The following is a 26586-nucleotide window of genomic DNA, read 5'->3' as shown; positions in this document are numbered from 1 at the left end:
TCAATCCTATTTAGTATATTAGATCTTTACCTAAATAACTGTGTAAAGGAGATGGAAGACTTGGCCCTCAGAACAGGATTTCCAAGATGCTTTCAGTCAGACTCCCACTGCTTGTTACTGGAACATGGCAGGGAAAAACTTTCATTTTACAAATTGAACCCTTCAGGGTATAAATTGCTATGCTTGAAGGATATTTGTGGGTAAGCTGATGAAGAATTAGGGCAATAAAGTACAGTGGTGCTCCTCCCTTACTTCCTCTGGTACTATCACGCTATCAGTGCTCAGAAGGGATGTCCAGATTACCCTCTTCTATGAGGTAATCCTTTTTAATTCATCCATGTATTTAGTGCTATCTAGCTTTCCTTTACACATCTTGAAGCCTGATCCAACCAGAAGACAATTCTGACTACATCTTCAGTAAATGAAATTAGCAAGTTGTAGCTGGTCTGGCCAATCCTGTATTACTCACAAAACACTTTATTTCTGGCTCTGGTGTGCTATTTGTGGGTTGGGAGGCTGAAAGCACCGGTTTGAGTGTTGATGCAGGTTCTTTAGGCCAGACCTTACTTGCTTGCAGTTCTCTCTGTCTTAGGAAAAACAAACAGAAGAACACTGTTTCTAAGAAATAAGCTGAGACTCTCCAAAAAGAAAAGATATGCAACTTTCTCTAAATGGCCATAATAATTAAAAAACAAAACTAAAAACCAACCCAAAGAGTAACACTTCTAATTTGATCCTTTCATGCCGCCAGTTTTATCGTAATCATTCTTGTGTTTTTTTTTGTCAGTATTGATCCAACAGCCTTTTCTAACGGTAAATTCAAAGGAATAAAATTTTGCTCCCAAAAATATTCTAAATCACTGACACATATAACATCCTCAAATTGCACTTGAGGAGAAATGCACATTGTGTTCTGAATGCAATGTCCTTTGTATTGCGTGAGAGCTTTAAAAAAAAAATCACAAATGACATTCTTTGCATGACATCTTGTAAAAATCTTCTGGAGAAGCACCATCTTTCTACCTTTATCAATTTATAAAGTCTGTATTTGAGGATGTAGTTTCTGAGAGCCCACTAACAGGTAATTAGGATTTCTGTATAATGGCTGACAACAACAGTAGTGAGAAAGCAGGAAAAACAATGGCTGCAGAAAGTTTAGAGTCTGCTGAAAACCTTATGGAGTTCCTGCTGTTTACCTGTATTTTTCCTCCCCATGGCTGTCATGACTAATTAGCTTAATGTCCCTTGGGTAATATCATGGTAATTAAATATCAGAAATCACATGGAAAAGTGGCAGGAGATATTTTTTTTGTTATCCAGTTTAACAGTAAGCAACAAGCGCAGACCTTGCCCCATCCCCATCGTATACAAACACTATAGGGCTTCCTTGTTACATTCCCAATCATAAATCCTAATATGCCATACAATTGTCAGCTCAGCAAAATTCAATGAATGATATCACAGCTGCATGCTTACAAGTGGCTATAAAAAGGGTGGAATCCTTTTTACAAATTTAGAAAGCTTCTTCAGAGAGATGAGAGACAATTTGTAACTAAACCATTTTATTGACTTTTTTGCAAAATAAAAAACACAAAATAACCACCATGATTAAAGGCCATAGACAGCATTAACCAAATGAACCAGCCACTTGGTTATAGTAGCTGACAACTAGCACAACTGGATATTATTGCATATACCTCAGGTTCATTTATACATCCATTAGTTTGGCAAGATTACAATCATACAGTAGCTTTGGTTGTGTAAAACCTAGTAGCAATACTTAAAACGTGACTAGTTAATGTTTCATGACAACAAATACTTATCTCATCTTAGTCTTGATGCATCTTTTCTCAGTCTTTTTTCTCTACAATTTTCATCTTCACTGACCAAGAATTAAGGAGACTGTATTTGCAACCGTCACTTATAGCCCTTCTTTATCACCATATGGTGACAAATCTTTATCAGGGTAGGAATCTGTCGCTTGCCTTATAAAAGTCTGTAGAGCAGCATCTCTTTCCATGCTGGGCAGCTTCTACCACCCTGCAGTAGCATCTGCCAAGAATTACTCTGGTCAGAACTCAAATAGGTAGAGATGTATATGGCTTTCGGTTCAAAGCATTTCCTGACCTACAGCATAGGGGCTTGACCATACTGCCTTGCCTTTGAATACAGGAAGGAAAAAAACAAAAACAGCTTTTCACAGTGGTATGCTGAGATGCCAGCACAAAACAATATTAACAGACCTACTACACAATACTACCCTTGGTTACAGAATTGTGCCTGAGACACTGTACAGGATTGCATGTGTATGTCCTACAGTCTATGTATTTTAGTTTTGGTCTTTTAAAAATGCTCTCATCCCTTTGTAATCTAGTGTAATACTGCAGCTCTAGAGCAATGGTTGATAAAAAGTCATAAACACCTAAGGTATTTGAAAACTCTGGAGGCCTTTTCTTTTTTGCATCACTCGTGGAATTCCATCATTCTGCCCCAGCTTTCTAGGAATACCTGTTTCCAGAGGAAATATATGACCTACTTAAAAATAATCTAACACTTTGAATTCTATCTGGGAAAAGTTACAAAACAATTTGGATCAAACTGAAGTGATGGTGTGTGAAGATCATTCTTCACTTACAAAAGGCTATAACACTAGATAACTCTTACTCGGTTTTGCAGCCCTTTCATTTGCTTGCACTGAAGCAAAATGGAATTCGGCATGAGGAGTGGCTGCATGGTTAAGATTTCACCGAACAAGGTAACTGCCATGCAGTAATTCAAATGCAAGCAGTATAACTGCTTTTTGTATTCACATCCATACTAATATAAGGATATAAATTAATAAGCCCTTCTAAATGGTTTTAGAAATATCCTCTTTGATCTAGACATTTAAAACTTCTGAATACTTAGAATCACTAGATTTCACATGGCCCACAACTTCATAATTATTTGCACTTACATGGCAAATATTAGAAATACATTTGCCTGCAGTTGAACGGGTAATTATACTACCTATTATTCAGCTAAGCAAAGATCAAGCGCTCTATAACTTGCAGTTACTGGATCTTATTCTAACCTTTTACTTTAGAAAGGAAAAATAATCACCTAATTATATCACCAATGCACAGTACTTTAAAAAACAAAATTTATACTAGGCAGCTAGATTTTTTTTTCCTAAAATGACTTTTTATGAGATACGCTAAAAGCTGTCTCTTATGACTGAGGATTGTCTATTTCACTGTACTCGCATAGTAAAAATAGTTAAAATCTAATACAAAGCTGCTACATGGTTATTTTGTGGTTTGTAAAATAAAATGATATCCAGATTTTTTTCTGAACAAAATACACTAGACAGTATAAAAATATTTCCCAATTGGAGATTGAAACATTAATGCTGGATTTTTTTTTTTTGGTATAAAAAGAAATGTAATAATGGTAGACTTATCTGCTTCCTAACCAAAAATATACATATCACTTTGAGGAGCTGTTCCAGGCTCACTTTCAGTGAGCTTGTGCTTTTGACCCTAGCAATAATAAATGCACACGTGGAACAGAGTTTCCTGAAAACCTGAACTATATCTTATTTCTAACAATAAGACTAACTTCGGACACTGGCTATGGATTTCCAGTTATGTGCTTTGTTCAGGCAACTACAGCAGAGGAATTCCAGAAGCACCACTTCCGCTTTGAATGGTGTTTATTCAGTGCAACATCTTCCTTTTCTCTTTCTTTCTTAACTCGCTGGTAGTGATCTTCTTCCTTTAAATACCACACAGGTGGCCAGCGATGCCTCTCAAAATATTCTTGATTATCTGATTAAAAAGAAACAAAGTCCCAAAACAAAACGGTAAGTTACGCATTCAGAAACATCTTGATTGTCTGCCAAAAGCTCTACAGCTAATCATTTATCCAGTGTCTGCGTTAGCTGGCTTATCAGGAATTTCCCCAGTTTCCTGATACGTCTTACTTATGGGGTGAAAAGAGTTTGAGAGCAACTGCACCTGAGACCTCAGTCCACCAAAGAAGAGTATAAAAATGAAAGCCCTCTACAGCATGTATCTTTCATCATGGAGCCTGAAAACAGCTCTGTTCCTTCTAGCACCACTGAAATAGGTATAGAACATAATGCTTGCCCAGGAATCAGGCTAATGACTATGACCTTTCCTTATAGATTAGAAGAATATATGAATGCTACACAAGATAGCTGAGCTATGAGACTGAACCTCTGCACTACCTGAGTTCATCTTTGTCTTCAAATATAATGGACTGGATGGGAAGAAAGAAGGGAAAGCCTCATGAAAACTGAGGAGGAAAGTTGCTCATACCTGAAGATTTAGCTTTGATTTCCTTGCGGAATTTGGAGCAAACACTGTTGTAATTGGTGCAGATGTAGTGCAAGCACCATGCTGCCAGCTGGTTAGCATTGTGAAACTGTAAAAAAAAAAAACAAACAAGAAGCATATTCCACTTCCTGAAGTTATCATTTATTTTTCAGCCTCGACTAACAATTCAAGTTAGAGTCATCCTTAGTAGACATGTGTCTGGTAGCACTCTCCCAGGCTTTAGCACTCTCCCAAGCTTACAGGGAATCTTTTGAGGTTGAATTGCCCTCTAGATGTCCCAGACCTTGTCAGACAATTCTGCTGGAGCACAGTGGCCCAAAAGGCTCATGAATAGGTGCTTAGCATGCAGATTATCTGGTGAACTGCACTTAATCCCACACAGGATCTGAGCCTGAGGCACACTAGACCTCATTTTTCTGGTATGTTTGTACCAGTTATTTTGCCCTGTCAGTTACTACAAAGCCTACTCTGAAGTAACTCACTGTGAAACTACAGTCATTGACAGAATTCAAGCACTACTGAAAGCTCAAAACAAAATCTAGTACAAGCTTCCTACAGTCATAAAGAAGCAAGAACTATAATGCAAATCAGACTGTAATCATGTGTATCTATTCTGGCATTCTGACTGTCTATCATCATCTCAGGTTATAAAACATCACACAGCTGTACAGGCCACAGAGGATATCCTAACAGCAGTTAGACACATTACTTCTGCCTTCAAGCAGAAAAATAAAAGGAAGAACCCTTCATAAAATCAAAATTAAGTGATGTAAGCTGCCTTTTCTTGGAAGGGGTTAAGTCCTAGTTTTGTAACAGCATTCAAGATATCGCAAGAGGCACTTGAAAGCAGCTGCAGGACATCTTGCATGGTGGTCAGCTTCTGCTGTATTTCAGTGCTACTTTAACTCCAGACTTCAAGACAAGCTGGAGCCAGACACGTCATTAGTGTGAAATCAAGAATAATTTGATTAAAAGATATTTTAACCTGTACTACTACAAGCTAAATAGCAAATACTACTTGTATTGGGTAGACTGCTGTAGCACTCACTTTGGAAAACAGAGGTGTGCCGTTAGTTAACTGAGTTGGGGGCTCTCTGCATGGTTTCTGAGACTCAAAAAACATTGAAATGTGTTTGAATACAAAGCACTCTCACTGGCTCTGAGTAGCCAGTTTAAGCATTAAGTCTAAGAATATAAAAAATTTTGATGTTACAATACAGGCCTAAATGTATCTACACAAACTACAGAGAGGAACCCAAGAATCAGTTACCATTACTAAGCTGAGCAGCTCCATTATGTTAAATTTCAGATTGCTAAAACATGGCCATGAGACTGAGAAGCTTGGAAGCTTCGAGATCAAGACAAATTAAAACAGGTATTTGAAAGACAACTACCCCCAGTTTACTTACATAGATGTTTCATCTTTGAACTAATGTAAAAACCTCCTTTATAATAGAAATACATCTCAGTTTTATTGTCAGTCACTCTCAGAACTAAAGATTGAGTTTCTTAGATGCAATGCTCAGAACCAATAAGGTGCTAAAAGTAAGTACTGCAGTTGACCAGAGTATCTTTAAAAAACAGCGCGCACTAACCTGAGCCAATTCCAAATAGGACAGTACCTCTCCATCTATTGCAATGCCACTCACTGAGGCTTTTGTCAGCTCTTGTACAGCATGCTGTTCTGTTAGAGAAGAAAACTCATCAGCCACATGGGAAATAGTCACATTTCAAGGTCAGATCATCCACCACTAACAAGGAAACAAGAAGCCACGTTCTTCCTCCTTCTAGTGTTAACTGTATTATTATGCAAGTGGCACATTCACCTGGATATTCTGAGCAACTTCAGATGTAACCAAAGCCAAATTCTGGCCTTTACAGTTATGTCTGGATATTCTGCATCAGTGGTACAAACTCTCTTACTCCAACAGAGCATAGTCCACATGAGTACCTGCCCCTTTGTGTCAACCCAAAGTATTCATTTCTGCTTTCATTCACATTTGTTATCTTTCTTACAGAAAATGAGCCTGCAACTAATAATCACTTATAGAAGGACGAAGTTCAGCAGTTGCCTATTTCTGCTGGAGTGCAAACTTACAAATTAGAAAAATGGATCAGCTGTCTCTTTCGGGTAGTACAAAAGCGATAGCCAAGTTTTTAGGCAACAGCAGACTGCTGCAGATACACTGAGTATACTGACAGCACTAATGTAGAAAAGTTCATTTCAAGTCCTCTCAGATTAGTTGTTCCTAGGGAGCCAGCTACCCAAAAACCTACTTCAAGAGAGTCTCCTTAAGCCTTTTCTAGAAGCAAAAACATCTTAGAGGTTTGAGTGTTTATTGGGGCATTTTGTGAACTGATTTGGCCCTACTGAGTTAAGCTGTTGGCAGTAGAAAACTCAAAAATTGTTTCATCAAGAATTAAATAGAATAAAATATTCTTAATAACATATGTATATTTATGCTGCAACTACTTAGAAGGAATAACCAGGCAGTAAAGAGTTGGTCTGTCACAACCAGTGAAGACAAGATACACATTCCTGATGCACAACTGAAGGAGAGCTAGGATTTGGTATGTGATTAAAATTTGCATGCATTTTTGTCATGTTAATACGTATAAGCTGTGCTTCATCCGTCTCTGAGAGTTTTGGCCTTGACCATGTGTTTAGAACAATGACAAGTTACATACATAGAGACAAACAAAAATAAATCCCAGAGGTCTAGAGTATGCATGGATTTAATTTTAAAACTAAACAGTATCCTATCTGGTCATTTTCCTCTAAACGTGATAGGAAACCCTCTTCCTGAAATGAAGGTTGAATATCCATGTATATACCAAAACATTCAACTCCCATTTGGGTAGTGAAAAGAGATCCAGATAGCACTTCTAAAACATGACCATCTCAATGAGTTTTGAATTGGTTCAGTTACCCTTTTTGAACAGAAACGTGTAAAGGAACACTTCATTCATTACATGATGAAAAGTCCAGTGTTCATCCTGTTTTCAGGTAAATTATTAACTTCTGAATGGATACTACAAAGGACTTACATTGTATCAAGGCTAAAGAGAAGGTTTACCCTTCCAATTCTTAAAGCACAGAATACTTCAATGTTCTGAGACAGTTTTGCACAAAACTGAAAAAGGCAAGAAACACATTTTTATGTATGAAAATATGAGTTTGCATTACAATTTTCCTTTCAGGGGGAAAAAAGTTTCCTTCACGTGAAAAAAAATATTCTGTGTTCCAAAATCATTAAGACATGTTTAAGCTGTTGCACAAGACACTGCATTGGACAAGGTCACAAGTCCTTACCTGCTAATGCAACCAGATGAGGAAGGCAAAACCTATTTGCCAATGCAATTAATTCAAGTGTGTCCAGTTCCTGACTGGAGGACAACTGTTTGGTGTATAAGTAATCTAAAACTGCTTGCATGGAAGTCTTATTTATGTTGGGCAGAACTACCTGGAAAAGATATTAAAAAAAAAAAAAAAGAGTTGTTAATAATAGACGTTTTTTCATAGAAGGGCCATATATTACTTTTGCCACTTTGCTGGACTCTATTTTTCTTCATTTTAGGATTATAAGGAGAATATTTTTCAAGTAAGGAATTCATCATTAACGTTCAAGAAGCTGCCAACAGGTTAAGTCTGCGTCCAGAGTCAGATCCTTTATCAGTGTACGTACAGGCAACTCTATCAAGTTACTGGAGTTGGATCCACATCAAACAGTGGATCTGCGCAATGCTTTCTAACCTGCAAATGGACAGCTTTGTGGGAAACATAAAAGCCACTGGGCACTTCCCATGCCAAACCTCCCTTGGTAGACTTCTGTAGGAATGGAATCTAATCTGCTCCTGGCAAGGGATATTCTGGGGATTCTGTGAATAATCGAAACCAAAGGATAACAAACCAACCAACAAAACAGCCACCAACCCCCCATCCCAAACAAACAAACGCGCACACAAAACCAAAAAACCTTCTCAGTCTGTTTAAAAATAACCAAAGTATCAAAGTAAATGATGGTTGGAAAAGGATTGAGAACTAAAGAAACGAAGCAAAGAAAATACAAACCATTTCTGTAATTAGCACAACAAAATATCGTGCAACAAAACTACCAAGACTGAGATAAAAGCTATCTGATTTCTCACCAGCACAACCCTAAATCCTTTTCACTGAAGGGATGCCTAAAAGAGGAAGGAGAATTAGAAGACCTCACTTTAACCTGTCACTGTAGCACCTCAACTGCATTTTGCATACATGATCATTCCTTCAAGGAGCAGGGTAAACCTGATTCTTGAGGGTCTCAAGGTTGCAGCAGGTAAGCCTGCTTTCAATACCCAAGATAGCTGATTCATTTAATCATCAATTTGTAATGTACACCTTTGCAACTCAAGAGATGCTGCTGGCCCTGAAGAATGCACTGTGGTATTCTGAAGAACTTGCAGTTAAAAAAAAAAAAAGAGCAGAAAAATAATAATAAAATTATGATGAGAAATTAAATGTCTGTGCAACTTAATCTGACTACTTGGAAGGAGTCAGCACATAATTCCTGCTAGAACTGAGTTTACTGTTCCCATATAGCTTGCAGTCAAATTTTGGGGGCTTAGAAATTTTTCTGTCAGCTCTATCTGGGAGGGTGGGATTCAAGACCTGATTTGTTAGTATTAAAGAATGCCCTCATGCATATGAGCCCCTCTGGGAAATGCTCAGTTCTCCACGTAATAGCAGCTAGTTGTAAGCCTCATTCCTTATTAATATGTTTTGCTAATGCAGAGAACAGAAAATTCTGTGAATGAGTTGATACAATGTTGTGTCCCAAATACAAAAAAAAAAAGCAGATCATTTTGTTTTTGTAAAGCAAAGAAGAACATTAATATCCACATGTATTTTAAAACTTCCAAATTCATTACTGAATGCTTTAAACTCTACAAAAATTGGAAGCTAAATATTTTAAATTGGAAAGATGAGCTAAGACTGTCAAGTTTATCATTAAAAATAGGCTGGTAGAAAATAAACGTGTATTCTTCATTGCCAAGTGTTGCTTGCTACAATCAAACTATGTCTTTTTTTTTAAATGAACCACTTGTTGAACATGCCTTTGGCAAAGGAATTGTTTACAGCTGTATTAGAAGAAACAAGAAAAACTGAAGTAGAACATAATCTTCTTGAATATTAAATAGAAAAAAACTCAACTCTTCAAACAAGTGAGACCCTTGATGATAGTAAAAACAAAAAAAAATCAAAAACTGGTTATGGATAAGACATAGAGAAAAAAAATGCTAGCAGAATGTTTAGAATTTGAAAAACAGACAACAAAAGCACCTGAAAATACAAGGCTTCTGTTGCAAAATCTTAATTCAAAGCATTGAGATCTTTTATACAGCACTTTATATCTGCTTTACTCAAGAGAACAAGCCAATGCCGTAGAGAAGCTGAGCTCAGTTTCTGTCAAAGTACTGTGAAGCCAGCTCCCTTCTCTATCTTCCACATTCTTTAATGTTTTTTTCCTTTTATATTCAATGTCTCCTGTCCCAAGTATTCTTTGAAATGCTTCTGATTGTATAAACATACATTCACACAACTTTAAAGCTTATTCTAAAGAAATTCAGAAATTCATATTTAATTTGTTCCATATCTAATATTTTACAGGATTTCAGGTTTTAAGTGCATGCTCCAACATTGGAGAAAATCTCATGCCTTGTGGAAAATGTCTCATCATCCTAGAAATCCTAATTTAATGCCTTAAGAAGAAAAGCAACCCACGTCTGCAAGGGAAGAAAAGAATAAATATAAAGAATCGTTCCAGGGATTAATTGCAACCGTTCAAATAGCTACTGAATGACGATTGCCCCAAATCCATCACACATTATAAGCAAATGGACAAATACCTCACTGTTCAAGCTTTCAATAAACGATCCTCCAAACATAGCAGACATCCATTCACAGCTACAGATCAGTAGTGGCTTGTGGGCATTTATGGTCCCGTCATCCAATTTAAATGTCACATCTGCCATGGAAACAAAGGAACAGGCATGCTGCAAGTCTGCGTTTATAGTGAAACTGTGACTCAAGAATGCATGTTTCAACTGCACTTCTTTAACTGGGGACTTCTTTCACTTTTTTCCCCCCTCTGAGATAACTCTAAGTTTTTTATACAATTAAGCGAAAATAAAACCTTAAAGCCTCACTTAAAAGAGAGATATTGGATGTTCAACACTTTGGAAAATTGGGTCACTTATTTAAAAGCTTCTGTATAGATTTGGAGAAGTTAAACTCCAGAATCCTAGGCTGACAAAGTTGGTCCTGAGTAACACTGTAGCTTTGGTCTCATCCTTCCTCTCAGAACAATGTAAATTGTCACAGTTTTTGAAGTCTGTGAAGAGACAGCAACATGAATAACAGAACTAGTACTTCTCCTGTTGAAGGGTGTATTTACTCACCAGAAAATGTCCCTTTGCAAAGGCACTCTTTTATCCGATTAGCTTTTCTGACATGAAATGCTTTAGTAATCTCTTGATTCATGAAGGCTTCTTTATTCATAATATTTTCCACCATCATTCGCAAATCAAATACTTCCAAGATCTCAGCAATCTGAGCTAGTCTTGTGAGATCTTTTTCATTCTCATCCAGTTGCCCTGTGTATAAAAACTGCAGAACAGTTCTAAAAGGTCCAGCCTGCACAGATGAATCCATTCTTACCACAGTTACAGGACACATCCTATTCGAGACAGGATTCACTTGCATTTCCTTATGCATACTAACAAACCCCTTTCCCCAGGATGACAGAGATCTTGCTGCAGAATTTGTTTCACCAGGTTTGGGTTCAAGCGTGTTTAAAGAGTCAGTACTTTCTGGTGCAGGAATTTTAATAACATCAGCAGATTTCAAGGATGTCTCCTCACTGTCATAATTTGTCTCAAGGTGACTTGTCAAAACATCCTTACTCGTATTTTCTTTTTTACACTGTGTTTCATCCAAGTCTGGACTTCCCTCACATTCCATTAAGAAAAGGTCATAAAACTTTGAAGAGGAGGTAGCTAGGTAAATCTTGTGAGCAAAAATGTAGTCCTGCTCCTGGAGAACAAACATAACATCTGCGCACAGTGGGCTTTCCAATAAATATCCAGCTTCGTTCATGTTCAGTACAGGACATTCGGGAATTTTGATAACTGGAGGAGGGGCTTTTGGAGGTAGGAATGGAGCCTGAAGCAAAGGTTTTTGGACCTTCTTCAAATGAGATTTCCAGAACTGCAGGTGTCTTCTGGAGATCAGGGCAGCTCTAATTGCATTGTCAAACACATCTTTAATTCCAAATTGGTCAAATACACTGGTTTCATAATATGGTATCCCAAGCTCCTTGGCAACCTCTCTGCCTCTTTCTGGTGGCAAAATGTCTCCTCTTTTGATCGGCCTAGGGTTAAACAAAAATAGATCTCCTCACACACTATGATCATCACAAGGTTATGCCAGAAAGCAAAGAATTTTGCAAAATGTGTCAGCGCCAATTTTGAGATAAATATCATTTAAATGAATACAAAATACAAAACTAAGCCCACAAAGCCCTTTGGAAATCTAGAACTGCTGTATCAGAGAGTTTTAGAATAGCACATAGCTATAATTCTGTTCAAGGTTGGTGGTTTCTCTGCAACGCAACTATGTTACTGAAGATGTGTATAAAATTATTTTCACAAAATGGAGTAAGCACTCTCTGTATTAAAGGGAAATTTAAAATAAGAAAAATTGATAGAATGCTTGAGAACTCTCATTATTAAAATAAAAACTTCCTAAAACACCCTTCTACTCAGCCATTCAATCAGTATCTTTCTTTGTATACATACGTTAAGCTCAAGGGGAAACTGTCATGACAGAGATGCCACAAATACAGCTAAATATGAAAAGAGAAATATTTCTTAAGCTTATGCTTTTTAAAGAAAATCACAGTAGCCTATGACAAAGTTGTAACTGAACAAGCACTTCAAGAGACAGGCCCTGTTTTGGCTGGAGAAGCATTATGTGGGATCTCATGAATTTCCAGAGCAGCTCAAGTACATGATATGGGGTAAACAAACCAGAAAATCTGGGCTGGTATTCAGTTTCCCAACAAAAAAATCATCTCACCAGAAGATATGACCTCAACAGCGCATTCTCTGAACACACCATATTGGACAGACACAAGCTGGCAAAGACTTAACACACTCCAGACAACAGCTTGCTTTTGTTGCCAGCTAATAATCAGTTCAGGTGGCAGAAGTCTGTGCTAGACATGTGGAATACTGATTCAAACTTTATTAATAGTGAAATATTAAAGGAGGGTTAGGGCAGAAAAAGAATTTTGAGTTTTGAAAAAAGATTCCCTTTTAAACAGTCAACCAGAAAACCCATCCCACCCACCCAAAGGAGTAATCTGTTTAAAAAAATAAACCTAAGAAAAGCATATTACCAAGTCAAGAATTTGAACACAAGGCAATGTAAAGTTTTGTAAGAACCCATGAAATATTAATTCAGCCCCTTCATGGATATTTGTTACAATAAATTCTTTAATTACATTATCCTAGGTATTATTTCCATTAATCTGGTCTCATTTAAATTCATACAAAATGCGGAAACTAGAAGCAAGCAGAAACACGTGAATGCTCTTTTCTGAATCTGGGAAAAAACAAAGCTTCTCTAGAAGAACCCCCCACTCTCTCTTTATCTCAGAGCTTTAAAAAATTTAATTTGCAAGCACTTACTTTCTGGCACAATCTAGGATTACATTACAGAAGAAAAAAGCATTGAGAATTAAGAAAACACGAACAGAATCTTTCAGTTTAAAACAGTACCTGACATTAAAACAGTACCTGACAGTAGTGACAGGACAGGACATGATGCACATGCTCGGATGGAGAATGAGATATACGAAAATCTCCAGTAATCATCATTATATATAGTAGTGTCCAGCCACTCAAGCAAAATTAGATGTCCAATGTGCAAAAACATTGTGGTGAACATATAATAATAACAACTCTGTGTGTTGATGAACTAACCAGCTCAAACAACGGAATTAAAAAGATGCAAGCACATATATTAACATTTTAGAAAAAAAGGGATATAAGGCTCTATCATTTCTCTTTGGAAAGTACTATATCTGATTAACAAAATTATTTTCTTAATTCTTACTTTTGTTTAAACTTTACCTTGCCAAAGGCCGTCTGGCTCTGTTAACAGCCTCAAGATCTGCATAGCGGAGATCTAGTTGGCAGCCCACCAGAATGACAGGTGTGCGAGGACAGAAATGTTTGATTTCTTGATACCACATCGTTTTCACATGATTCAGGGAATTAGGATTAGCAATTGAAAAGCACAGAACAACTACATCAGACCTAGAAAGACAACAAGAAGACACCAGTTAAAACCCAACAAGCATGCTTTCCATTGTAGCATCACCTATTTTCATCACTCCAGCTTGAAGCTACTCCACTCTATGCTTTGAATAATGCTCTGACACCCAGACTATCAGGATACATGTTGTTCGTGCAAAGACTTGATAGAAGCTATGCATATCATCACAAAAGCATGGGAGCACAAAGCCACATACCTAGGAATCATAGAATATCCCGAGTTGGAAGGGACCCATAAGGATCATCAAGTCCAACTCCTGGCACCACGCAGGTCTACCCAAAAGTTTAGACCATGTGCCTAAGTGCACAGTCCAATCGCTTCTTAAATTCAGACAGGCTTGGTGCAGTGACTACTTCACTGGGGAGCCCGTTCCAGTGTGCAACCACCCTCTCGGTGAAGAACCTCTTCCTGATGTCCAGCCTAAACTTCCCCTGCCTCAGCTTAACACTGTTCCCACGGGTCCTATCACTGGTGATAACGGAGAATAGGTCACCTGCCCCTCCACTCCCCCTCGCGTGGAAGTTGTAGACTGCGATGAGGTCCCCCCTCAGCCGCCTCTTCTCCAGGCTGAACAGACCCAGTGACCTCAGCCGCTCCTCATATGTCTTCCCCTCTAGGCCCTTCACCATCTTCCTCGCCCTCCTCTGGACACTCTCCAACAGTTTAATGTCCTTGTTGTACTGTGGTGCCCAGAACTGCACACAGTACTCGAGGTGAGGCCGCACCAGCGCAGAGTAGAGCGGGACAATCACTTCCCTCGACCGACTAGCGATGCTGTGCTTGATGCATCCCAGGATACAGTTGGCCCTCCTGGCTGCCAGGGCACACTGCTGGCTCGTATTCAACTTGCTGTCAACCACAACCCCCAGATCCCTCTCTGCAGGGCTGCTCTCCAGTGTCTCGTCGCCCAGTCTGTACGTATAGCCAGGGTAGCCCCGTCCCAGGTGCAGGACCTGGCAGTTGCTTTTGTTAAACTTCATGTGGTTGGTGATCGCCCCAATGAAGCACTGCCCCTCAATGCTGAGAGATGATCTCTGCACATATAAACAGAGCAATAAGCAGAGAGGCAGAACTTGCCATTCTCTACTTTTATGCTACAGTTATTCACAGGCTGTCACTGCTTGAGAAATAATTCTGCTGACTGGGAGCCTAAACTTAAATTCAAAGATCACTGGTGCTTAGGAGTTAGAAAGGAGTTAGGCAGAACTTCAGAACAGCCACACAGGCAGACAGATCTCTTCTGAACTTGTCATGGAGAAATACTTTTACTGCACCCTTTTAGATAATAAAGTTGCCTCCTCTGCAATGCCCTTTGAACAGGGGTACCTCCAACATCTTTAATAAATAACCTGTTAAAAGGACAAATTACTGCAGAATTTACAGCAATTACCACTTCTACAGTACGAGTAAAAATAAATTTACAATGGAAATAAAGCACAGCATAGGACAGTACCTCAAATCAGTGCAAGTAGGAAAATATTTGCTAGCTTTTAAAGGTTTTAGGAAAAGCCAAAGTACTTCACTAAATAAAATTGCTTTATAAAGTGTAAGTATGACAATTAAGGTTGGCAGTTCAGCCACCAAACCATCACCTAACTTGTCAGAGCTAGCACCCTAATGCAGAGAAATGCTTGAGTACTTGTCTCAGAGCATTCCTAACTTGGGACAACTTCATTATTTATAAGTTAGGATGGGATATTACAAAGTGGTTCTCAGGCTCTTGGGTCTCTCATGAGAGAAAAAAAAAAAGAAAAAACAAAAAACAAACAATGTTGAATTGAAACTCTTAAGAAAAAATGAGAGGAAGGGACTTTTTGAGGGGTCAACTTATTCCTAGATAACTGTCAGCAGAATAACCTCGGCAATACCATGTCTCACTTCCATCACTCTTTAATTTAGCACAAATGTGTTGTGTCTGCAGTTTGTGTAATGTACAGAGCAGGAGCAATGACTCTTAACATTCACCTTTTAAATAATGAAATACCTCCTCAGTGCTGCTTTCTATATTTCACTGAGGGCACAGATATATCCAGCAAGACTGTTTCTAAAGATAGCTGCATACAATACAGGTACTGCTGTGAGCATAAATTTCATGCAAGAGGAATGCTCCAGCTCTGGTTTTGTACCTTATATAAACTGCAACCCATCTGTCATATCTAGAGACAAGGCCTTTTCAAAGTGGAAAGCTATCTGCTAAATAGAGAGGATTAAGTAGCCAATACAAAGGTCTTCTATGTAACCGAGGCATACATCGATTAAATTCAAACTTGCTCTATTCAAGGTCACGTCAAAATAAAACCGAGACCCCAGTAGACACTTCCTTAGCTCCCAGAAAGGAGTAATCAATGAACTACTAAGATGAAAAATTCGTGTTACACGTATTCTGATCTGGTCAATTTTTTAATTCAAGATGGTCAGAACTACCAGAGGCAACTGTTGGCTGTCTTTCCAACCCTAACTATGACCGAGCATCCTGGAGAAACAGTCTGTCTTGTTCAAAAATTAATACCTAAGCCAAATAATTGCTGTCCTGAGTATCCAACCCTCCTGACGCTACAAAGCACAAGACATGCAGCATCACATCTCTGCAAACCAGAGGGAAACAGAGCTCCAGCAGGAGCTCGCAAGCAGGAGATGACAACAGCTGCCCTGTAGTGCTGCTGCTGGCCACACGCCTGGGCTCCTGAGATAGCCGGGGCTGAAGACCTGTTCCTTGGGGTGAACAGCCCCAGACTACCCAGCAGACTGGTCCCAGGGCAGCCCTGTGGCCTGGTGTGGGTCCAGCCCTTGCCAAGAAGTGTCACGTCAGCTCGTGTGCTGAGCTGCATGTGCTTCCTGATCAGCTTGTCACCTCTGAACTTCCCTGGGCGACCACAAAACCAAGCTGGGGGAAGGTTTCTTCACCTTTAACTCCTAATGGGACAAGGAACTGCACCAACAGGGCATTTCTCCTTACTGCCCGCTGAATGAAGTAAAAAGCAGAATGAAGAGGTATTTTTTTTTCCCACACTTTATTTATCCTGTGTTAAAATCTGGATTTTCCCTTAAAATGCATATGCTCAGAGTTCTGTACTGTAAATAGCCCTGTGCCATGAACAGGATGGAAAACACTGGGTAGCTACAGAGGTCACAGACTGAACCAGCACCACAGCAGGGGCTGCTAGCTCCTAAAACACATCCACCTTATCACAAGAAATTAAGTTTTCATTCAAGTCATGAACATGATTTGCACTGTTAGCACAAAACAGAGACAGAAAACAGTGAGAAAGTTTAACTATCTACATAGGACCGTGAACATCTGGCAAAAATGGACCTTTGGAAACCTTAATCAAAAAACCTACATTTCATTTTAATGCCGAAGGCACACTTACAACTTGCCAACTTCCCAGTACAAAATTTGGTTTGACAACTGTTCATAAAAGCGAGAACCTGTCAGGTTAAAATAAGGCATTAATATTTCCCAAACAGTAAAAAATATATACTCCCAGGGAATGTAAAAGGATAGGATTTTTTAAAAAAAATCTAATTTATTGCCATTTTTGTGTGGTTTCATTATTGAACAACACTGAAGGATGAATGAGTTTTACTTTCACTTTCTTCTTTCTCTCTGTAGCAGTATATAAAAAAATGCAAGCTACTTTTTTTCAAAAAAGAAATTTAATAACCAACTCCCAGTAAAATTCAGAAATGATTCAAGAAATATTTCCACCGACTTGAAAACCTAGAAGTGTTTAAGAACTTCTCCAGCACATTCCTCCTAGAGCACCATCCGAGATGAGCACAGAAGACATCCCTTGGATGCACTTTTGTCAAATACAGTAGAAGCATGTGGTTATACTTAAGGCATATGCTGACGTTTGATATTGAAATACCAGAAGAAACAAAGATAAGTATTACACACACACAAAAAAAAAACAAAAACAACAACAACAACAACAAAACCACCAGCAAAGAGAAAGAGTAGCTTGGATATCCAATTCATTGTTTTGTAGATTCAGTTGTTTGTGTTAGAAATGCATAACTGATTTATTTTTAAATTCTGCTTTCCATAGGCTTATCAGAAGAAACTATGAGTCATCTATTCTTATTTGAAAAATCTAAACATACCACCAAACTCGTAATTTCTGCATGACTTGCTCCAGTGTGGGACCAGCCAACAGTGCAATGCTCTGCACTACCAGTGCAAGAGAACGGCTTTCTTCCTACTCACTGGTGCTGCAAACAGAAGAGAGCACAATGTGGACGTGTAGGACTTGGCAGGGGGATAAAGGGAACAGGTTCTCTCAGCTGTAGGCTAATCAACCACCACTCACGTTATCACCTCCTGGCTGACCAGTCTCCTGCATTGGAGTCACACATTAAAGCACAAGAGCATTTAAAATGCTCCCCACGGAGTTGGGGAAATAATTCTTAATGCAAAACATTTGCATCTGAAGCCAGCCCAGCTTGGCCTAAACATAGTTAAGGACAACCTGTAGGATGCTTCGGTAGGCAAAGAAAGCATGTCATAAACATTCTGGGATGCAACATGTCTACAAACATAGGTATTACCTCAATGCATTCAGTGATACATATCCAAACCTGGATAAGAAGAACTTCTGGCAGAAGCAACAACCCCTTTTAGACTTCAGAGAATGAAAAAGAAACCCCAGAGAACACCATCTCTGGCAGGAATCAGTACATGGTGCGCTGCCATCTTGGGAGTTCCTAGTGTGTAAGATATGAACTCTGTAAGATGTACAGAGAACACTCCAAGTCACTGCAGAAAAGCAAGTAGTACAGCAAAAAGACAAGCCAATTTTATTTTAGCAACCTCAGGATTCAGCAGTAGTCAAACTACAGAAAACCACTGTAACCACCTGAAGTTTCTCAGCAATCACTACAATCAGAAACTCTTAACGTGGGGGAGAACAGGCAGTGTGTTAGCTGTGTGACAAGCCTTTCTGAAAGAGCTGTTAAAAGCAGCAGAGAGTTAGTTTTCTACATGAGGCTCTTTTCTGTAACATAGTGCATTGGTTTGGGACTGAGATTTTGAAAGACTCATCTGCTTACATGTTCTGTATGTTCCTGAGCTGGCATAATGAGCTGCACTGCAGAGAAACTTACACACCACGCTGGTGAGCCATCTCTCAATGACAAACTGCTATGCATTTTCATCTTTCCTAATACTTTTTATTTTAGACAGAATTTCACGGAAACAGCAATATTAAATGGCATCTCATAACTTCTATGACAAGCGTGCTTAAAAGTTTAACATTTCATAGTCTGAAACTAGAGTTATAAACTGTAATGATGGCTGCAGATATGCTAACGGGTTTATGTCTCATTCAAAAAACAGGATGCCTTCTGAAATGTACACACTGTATTACTTAGGAAGAAGTTCTCTCTAGTTTATAATTTATGAGATACTGGCAAAAACTGCTGCATGCAAGAATTGCTGGTCACGTGTATGGGGTATCATTTGTCATATAGTCATGGAATAATACTGTTTGCTTTGTAAAGATGAAGAAATAAAGCTGAGGAATACAGAATGTGAAGAGGAGACGTGTCTGATCTGGAAATAAATGCAAGGAGTGGGAAAGAGGGCAGAAGAAAGGTTGAACTGTATTGTTATGCTATATTTGTGTCTTTCTAGAGGACAAGTTAGAAGTACATGTTTTATTTTAGAGAGCTTAAATGAGACCCAAAAAGAGTCAAGTCCGACAGAATCAGTTTAAGGATAGACAAGTTATATTTTGTATGACAAGAAGTCTGTTACGCATGCTTATTCAAATGAAACTTTCAGAATAGACTGGGGGGAAGGGAAAAAAAACAGTGAATTTCTCCTCTTATTTTTTCTCTATTTCTAGATATCAGCTTTCTCTGATAAGAACCGGGGTCAAAATAATGGAGTCTATTCTTAGAATTTTATAGAATCTTAGAATTTTAGAGATTTTTTTCTTTGATAGAAGTTCATCCAAACTGCTAGACCCACTTGAATTTACCATTACAGCTAATCCTTAGATGTTAATTTATCAATTAAAAGTTGTTTTGCTTTTGATTCTTCTCATTTTTTCCTTACACACTTCCCATAATATTCCCCTGTGGTTCCTCAGAAACCCATGTCACAGCTGAACTCATCCTATTTCAGACAGAATTGGACACGACCTATCTCTAGTGTCTACCTGCATAGTCTTTCAACCACCTGAAAGGAAAGATTGCGTAGGGCAGCCTGGGTGCAAACACCAGCTTCTGCAAAGTTCACAAACACAGGAGGCTCAGGCTGTAGAAGACCATCTAACAATTAAATCCAGAATCTCATTTACAAAATCCTGCTATATCTCCATGTTGATCCAGGTACATTTTGAAGAGAGAGATACACTCAGTTATACAACATTTTTTCATGCATGCATCTCACAGAGCTGCAAATAAATGAATAAATAGTGCAGATAGCTATAAGCAAGGCTGATAACATGTTTTAAGTGGACTCAGTTTTTAGTAAATGCAGTTGCAGCCATCACATGAAATGAGAAGAAATTCGTTAAGTGACTGGTGAGCATAACAAAATGACCTGAAGACACAGGACTTATGTGCACACACTCAAAACAGATGAGTCGATAGGAAAACTAAAATGCAGGGGGTGCCTGGCATGTGAAAAACTGAAGGTATCTGGGTAAGGCAGGGCAAGACCATGCAATGCCCTGGATGTGAGCAGGAGAATCAATTAGTTCTATACTTTACCGACTGCAGTGAAGCTTCTTAAGTACTGGTGTAATGTGCGAAACTGTCAAAATGCCCTGAAATATATTCAGATTTGATGGTGAGTAACATGCAGATCTATTTCTAAAGTTTCTGTAACATCATTTTTAGTAAGAAACAACAGTAATAAGAAGATGATAAAGCTACCTTCAGGAAAATTGCATATTTCAAGGCTGTGCTTCAAAAGTGGAAAATTACCCCATACATTCCTTACAAACAATACACCATTCTTAAGTGCAAGCATTTAAAAATCTCTCCTATTTCCTTTGAGGTACTCATGGGAAAGTAGCGGTGCATGTACAGAGAATGACAAAAAGTTTTGTATCATGAAGAAGGATTAAAATACCTCAACCTCCATAGCAGAAAGCTGTAAGAGCTATTATTGTTCAAATGCCTGACCAGCAATAGTGCTAAAAAGAATGACAAAATCGTGTGGAACAACATAAGAAGCAGAAAATAATTTTATTTTTAATTTAAAGGACTGCTTACACAGTTTGGGGATTTGCTTCATTTTATTGCTGGCTGCAATAATTAAATTTACCTATAACTCTGGTTCAGCATATGCATATGAAAAATACAAAAATACAAAGTGCTAAATAAAACTTTGCAGCTGAAATAGGCTGCCTGCAAGCTACCCTAGCATGATTCTGGGCCAAATTTTACCAGTCTCAACTCAGTAAAACTCTCCTTGGAATCTGATATGTTTGCACCATACACATCCATAATATACACTACACACACCCACTCCCTCCCCAGGAGCAGAGATTTTGATTACTTCATTCTTAACACAAGAGAAAAAAAAAAAGATAAACAGAATTCTAGAGATAGTTAACTGAAGCTGAAATTCTTAAATTTTCATATCAAGGTTTATACAAGCAAGACACAAAGCCTGAACACCAAGTCAATGGAGAAGGATGGAAAAAGACAAAGCCAGCAAGAGAGACACCAGAACTCATAATACCATAAAAAGGGACTGATAATGATTTAGCTAAGAATGTTTTTGTCAGCTGACTGCTGCCTTCAGATGGAAGATAAAATAACTCACAAAACAATGGACAAAACAGACACATAGAGAAAGGTGGGCTTTACAAGCTTATTTTCTGTTATTGTACAGAAGCAGCTTACATATGAGAATTACACGTTATTTCTCTGCAGAGAACCAATCAACTTTCATCAAAGATACTGCAGAAAAATAAAGGAAACCAATGAACCCCTTCTTAACTCCCATCCCATCCTCTTAAAAAATACCAGGAACTAACGTTCCATTAGAAAAAGCACAGCTTAAAAGAGGTAAGAAGAGATTTAGCTAATGTGTCATCTAAATCAATGGTATTTAGTAGAAGAAAAAATATTTAAAGGTAGGGGATGGATGTGAGGATGGAAAACAAACAGAAAAAGGAAGATTCAAACCTAGATCCTAAAAGGAATCATGCTTTTAATTAACTTTAAGTGCTAATGAAGGACAACAATAGGAACAAGACGAAAAGGGAGGCAAAAATCCTACAGAAGAGGAGAGAATGGTGGGTTCTGGTTTGCATCCTGTATGCGAGTGACTTCTGAAATCATGGAATACATGAAAACTGAACATAAATAAAGACACACCTAGCATCTGTTAATCTGGGGAAAAATACGGACTACCATTATTTTTGCTTTTCTTTGGCTATCCCCCAAACCAGCATATTATTCATTACTTTTTCAAAAGTATGTTAAAAAAAAAAACACACACAAAAATACCCCAGCAACAACTGTTGTCAGGAAGCTTCCGCTGGCAAGTTGATGTCAACAAGGTATTGGTAAGTGAATTGAGTTTAAAACACTTATACCTTTTTGTGCATATTCTGATACATTTATAAAGAAATCCGTACTGAGATCCTGAGAGCCTTGGTGTAGAAAACAGCTCAAGAACTCTACCTAGCACATACACATAAAGAAATAATTCGCTGAGATAAAGATTTCTACAGAAAGCCATTTCCTAGGTTTAGCATTTCTGAAAGATTCTTGTTTTTCCTTGCAGTACTTAGGATAAAGCCCACATGCCCTCTTCCCATTGCCTCCCCCAGACAGTGACTTGTGAGAGCAAGGGAAATATGGAAAATTATGAAATACAGTAAATAATATTTGATACATACTTTCACTCAAGGAAGGCTTGAAGTATTACAGCTCTCTCTTTATTCTAGATACATTACATATAAGTCAAATTGAGTCTCAGACCCCACTAACATTCATTTGGCACATAACTGACTTTTTAAAGAAGGAAGGATTCTTAACAGCAATTCCAACCTCTTTCTACTCACAATATAGAACTACGGTGGGATGCTGAGAAAACACATAGTAGATCTGCTTTGATTTTACTGCTTTATACATGAAGTGTATACTTTCCCACTGACTGAGTGGAAAAGTCTCAAATGTTAGTGTACAAAATGAAAGAAGAAAAAATTAGTGCATGCACACTTCTTATCAAAATAAAGTCTCTTGAGGATGCAATCCATCTATGAACCTCTCTGCTTATTCTAGTCTTTCTTGGGCCTGATCTGAATCAAACATGAAAGAAAAAAGCATTTCATATCAAATATCAAAAATGTTCTTTACATTTCTTCAAAACTGCTTGGTGAAGAACCTGAATAGCCTATAAACCACTGTAAAGTAGAGGGAAGGCTCACAAATTTTAGTATTGGAAGGTGATTTGAAGATACTGCACACTAGTTTTGCTTTTGTGGTAGCAAAAGGAAGCAGCAAGGGCAAAGACACAGATTTGAAAGCAAGTGGATTCCCCGCCAGCTGACCCTTTGTCATCAAAGCAAGAGACTCCTGTGTCTGTTAAGTACTACTGCTGCAGAGACACATCTCTGATGCTCCCCTCCAATCCATGTCAGTAAACAGCTCATCAGGTATGTGGAAAGAGAATTATTGTAATATAAAAACAAGGATTCTCAGGACAAGGAGTCCTGCAAAAGTGTGGGCTTTTATTCAAATCACTTCTGAAACCTTGGTCTTTCTCTGAAGAAAGGAGAGGAGCTCCTGGCTCAATTCTCAACGTAGACACAGTGAGTGACGGGGACACTGATCTATCTAAAGGCCTGGTAACTCTGCAAAGACACCCACCTTGTCCTAATCTAGCTGTATTTCCTGAAGGCAAATACCATTTTACATCAAATTTACCTGGGTTTTGTTTTTACATAAATACCATTATCACTGTATTTTAAGAAAGAGAAAACAAAACAACCTTTAAACAGATTGGCAGAAATCTTCAAATAACGGTGATAAACCCATAACTCAAGGAATCATTTCAGCAGCAGTCAGAAGGTATATTTTTGTGGATTCAATTACCTGGAAGTAACTGGTTAAGGGAATTGTAATCACACAGAAAAAGACAAATACACGTTTCTTTGTGTACATACAATACCCACAAGGCTTAGGAAATCCATTCACAGCAGAGAAAATACTCTAAACATATTTTAAGAGGCTCTATCAGTAGTCTCACAGAAAGGCTCGTTCACATTTATAAGCACAAGGAAAAAGCTGTTTTCTGCCCATGCTGTATGAACAGATTTTGTTTGGTCTACAGCTCATATTTAAGTCGCAAGTAAATAAATCATCCTGGCTGCATTAGCTGACAAACCACATTCATAGTATTGAGGATAAATATTTGTTTGGGACTGAATTAACCCTTTGCAGATTTGAGCTCATGTTTACACATACTTGAGCTGCATGTATCAAAAACTTATTAATCAAATTGTAGTCAAATGTGTTTACCTGGGGAAAAAAAAAGGAAGCAAAAGGAAAACAAGTGCAAGCCACTCTTTTTCCCATTTTGCTTTTAGAAATGGTTTGAACACAATGACATGATGTTCAAACAAAACCAGATTGGACAGGAGGACAGAGGGTAGAGAATCCTGACAAGCTGATAGAAATGTAAACGTAGATGTTTTCATGTCTTTACACATGCAGTTCTGTGCCCCCCAGGGACACTGGAACATAATAGCAACTTCAGCCTTATATTAAGTTCCCACTTTATTTGCAGTCTTACAGAATGCAATAGCACTGAGACTATGTTGTTACTGGATGAAGAGGTGACTAGGTACTGGAAATGAATATGCTAACCTTAACAAACACATTGTATTTTTGTTATTGTCACTTTGGAGTGATTTTGCATCAAATGAAACCCTGCGGGAGAGTATCACCAGATGACTATTTGACATCACATGCTGCTGCCTAAGCTGAACTGAACAGGATACCTCCAAAACTAAAACATACACTCAAGTTTAAGGAAAAAAAATAAAGTAATGCTATAAAACACTGCAGAAAATACTTCCACAAGTCCCTCCAGCCACCTCCCTCTCCCTCCCTTAATCTGCCAGGATCTGTTTCCCAAAGCTCCTGTATGAACATGATTATTAAACTGAACACCACACAATAGAACATGAGCTGGATCTCACTCTCTACACGCCCATTTTAAATGATGTCAGTACAAACATTAACTATTACATTCTCATTAACACCGAAATGTTTCTCTCTTTCTCTCACACGAAAAAATAGCAGTAAAACATTCCTTTAATCAATCTCTTTTCACGTTTCTATCTGTGAAAAATAAAGAATTAAGAAGGATTTATCTTTGCTGCAAGTCCTGCTAACTGTTCACCCTGTCATCAATAGCATAATCTATTTATATAATGTTTTGCACAACTGTATGGAATAATATTTTCCAATGAGCAGCAGGTGAATTAGTGACCTGCTGGTTCTTGTTACACCATGTTTAAGACAATTAGAGGCCTTGGCTGAGTATTTGGCTGAAATAAACCTTTCCTTGCACAAGGAGCATAGGCATAAAACAATTTTGAAGGAAATTGAAAGGGTATCTCATTAAATGATATTTCAGACAACCAGAAGCACTGGGTACTTGGAGATGTAGCCTTGAGCAGTTTGGCATAAACTGCATCTTTAACTGTACTGCCTCACCTAGGAGTAGACTAGTTCAATATAAAAAAGGTAATTTAAAATCAATTCATATAAATGTGAACATTCAATATTTTTATTGAATGGTACAATGTTCAGAAATGCTACAAGAGATAAAATGTTAAACAGCTTATTCAAAATAAAACTAACTTAAAAAAAGAAAAGAAAGAAGTACCACCTGATCAGTGTTTACAGTTAGGAAACATTACAACTGAAATTCTGTTTAAAAAATAAATTCTTTAGAGATTCCAGTTACATACTAGATTAAGAGACTTGCAGAAGAAAAACCACTAACAGCACCATAAGTTTCCCGAACAACCTTTTTAAGTTGACCAGGGCATAACAAACCTGATTCTACATAGGTTCGGTTCTGCCAACATCACAAATTAATTCCTATGTTCACATGCTTAATCCCATGAGATCTCAAGTTATTCACGGCCCCGTTGGTTTTTGCATGATTACACGCTAAGCATGTTGTTTTCCCACCTCTCCTGTCCTGTCAGTAAACGGTGGATCAGAGTTCAGAACACGCCTGATTTTGTTTTCTTAATCTCCAGTAATCTTCTCAGTGACACACTATCTGTTGCAGAATATCAGGAGGCCACACCAAAGATGAACGGTTAGAGGAAATGTTAAGTTACATCCATATTTATCAAAGTAGGCTCCACATGCTGCCAAATGTTAAAACAGTATCTACTCATATACTTGAGCAGCACCGAGTATTAAGGTCAATGTTACCTTAAAGTCACACACAGAGATTATTGACAAATGGTACAGGTTTTGTAGCCCTGGACTGCTGTGGTGCTGCCTTAGCTTCTGATGCAAAGTTCAAGCTAATTCATGACTCTTAAAACAGACCACTAACACAGGGCTGTATACAAAGGACGGTTTGTACCAACTGCTGTACGGAGTTTTACACTGTGAAAATTTAACTGACGGATTCAACCAGCAGAATCCTCTGCAGTGATTCTGAGGGACAAAGAAAAAAGTCAACCTCCAAAGTCCCTCATTTCATCATAGCACAGAGTGAAAACAGTAAGACAGTACATTTTGGCAACACGAAATCCAAAGCTGGGACACAAAATCTACAGTGGACTTTCCCAGCTGGAAAAAAAAAAAAGTCTATGAAAGCTTGGTTATCGGCAGAGACTGAAGCAGAGAGAATATGGAAAA

The 26586-nt window shown here is 38.2% G+C and overlaps 1 protein-coding gene across 18 annotated transcripts in view; it reads right to left on the bottom strand.

The window, feature by feature from the left end:
• Window positions 1-1545: 1545 nt before the first annotated feature.
• The window catches only part of RHOBTB1 (Rho related BTB domain containing 1), a 52632-nt gene continuing 27591 nt past the window's right edge, over window positions 1546-26586 (bottom strand). For 13 of the 18 annotated variants that reach the window (XM_035572655.2, XM_035536745.2, XM_035572641.2 and 10 more), the window contains 7 exons: window positions 13518-13703; window positions 10782-11752; window positions 10230-10348; window positions 7654-7804; window positions 5936-6024; window positions 4323-4428; window positions 1546-3809 (listed from right to left, as the gene is read on the bottom strand). In XM_035572655.2, coding sequence (XP_035428548.1) covers window positions 3640-3809; window positions 4323-4428; window positions 5936-6024; window positions 7654-7804; window positions 10230-10348; window positions 10782-11752; window positions 13518-13703 — 1792 coding nt within the window. In that variant the 3' untranslated portion in view covers window positions 1546-3639. Of the gene's footprint in view, window positions 3810-4322; window positions 4429-5935; window positions 6025-7653; window positions 7805-10229; window positions 10349-10781; window positions 11753-13517; window positions 13704-17829; window positions 17938-18273; window positions 18430-20442; window positions 20499-26586 lie in introns of all 18 variants that reach the window. The other 5 variants (XM_035536782.2, XM_035536792.2, XM_035536802.2 and 2 more) reach the window with 4 other exon arrangements.

This window comes from Cygnus atratus, chromosome 7 (genome assembly GCF_013377495.2).
Source record: "Cygnus atratus isolate AKBS03 ecotype Queensland, Australia chromosome 7, CAtr_DNAZoo_HiC_assembly, whole genome shotgun sequence".
Lineage (NCBI taxonomy): Eukaryota > Metazoa > Chordata > Aves > Anseriformes > Anatidae > Cygnus > Cygnus atratus.
Note: the sequence above shows the minus strand (reverse complement) of the source record. Positions and strands in the feature narration are given on the sequence as shown.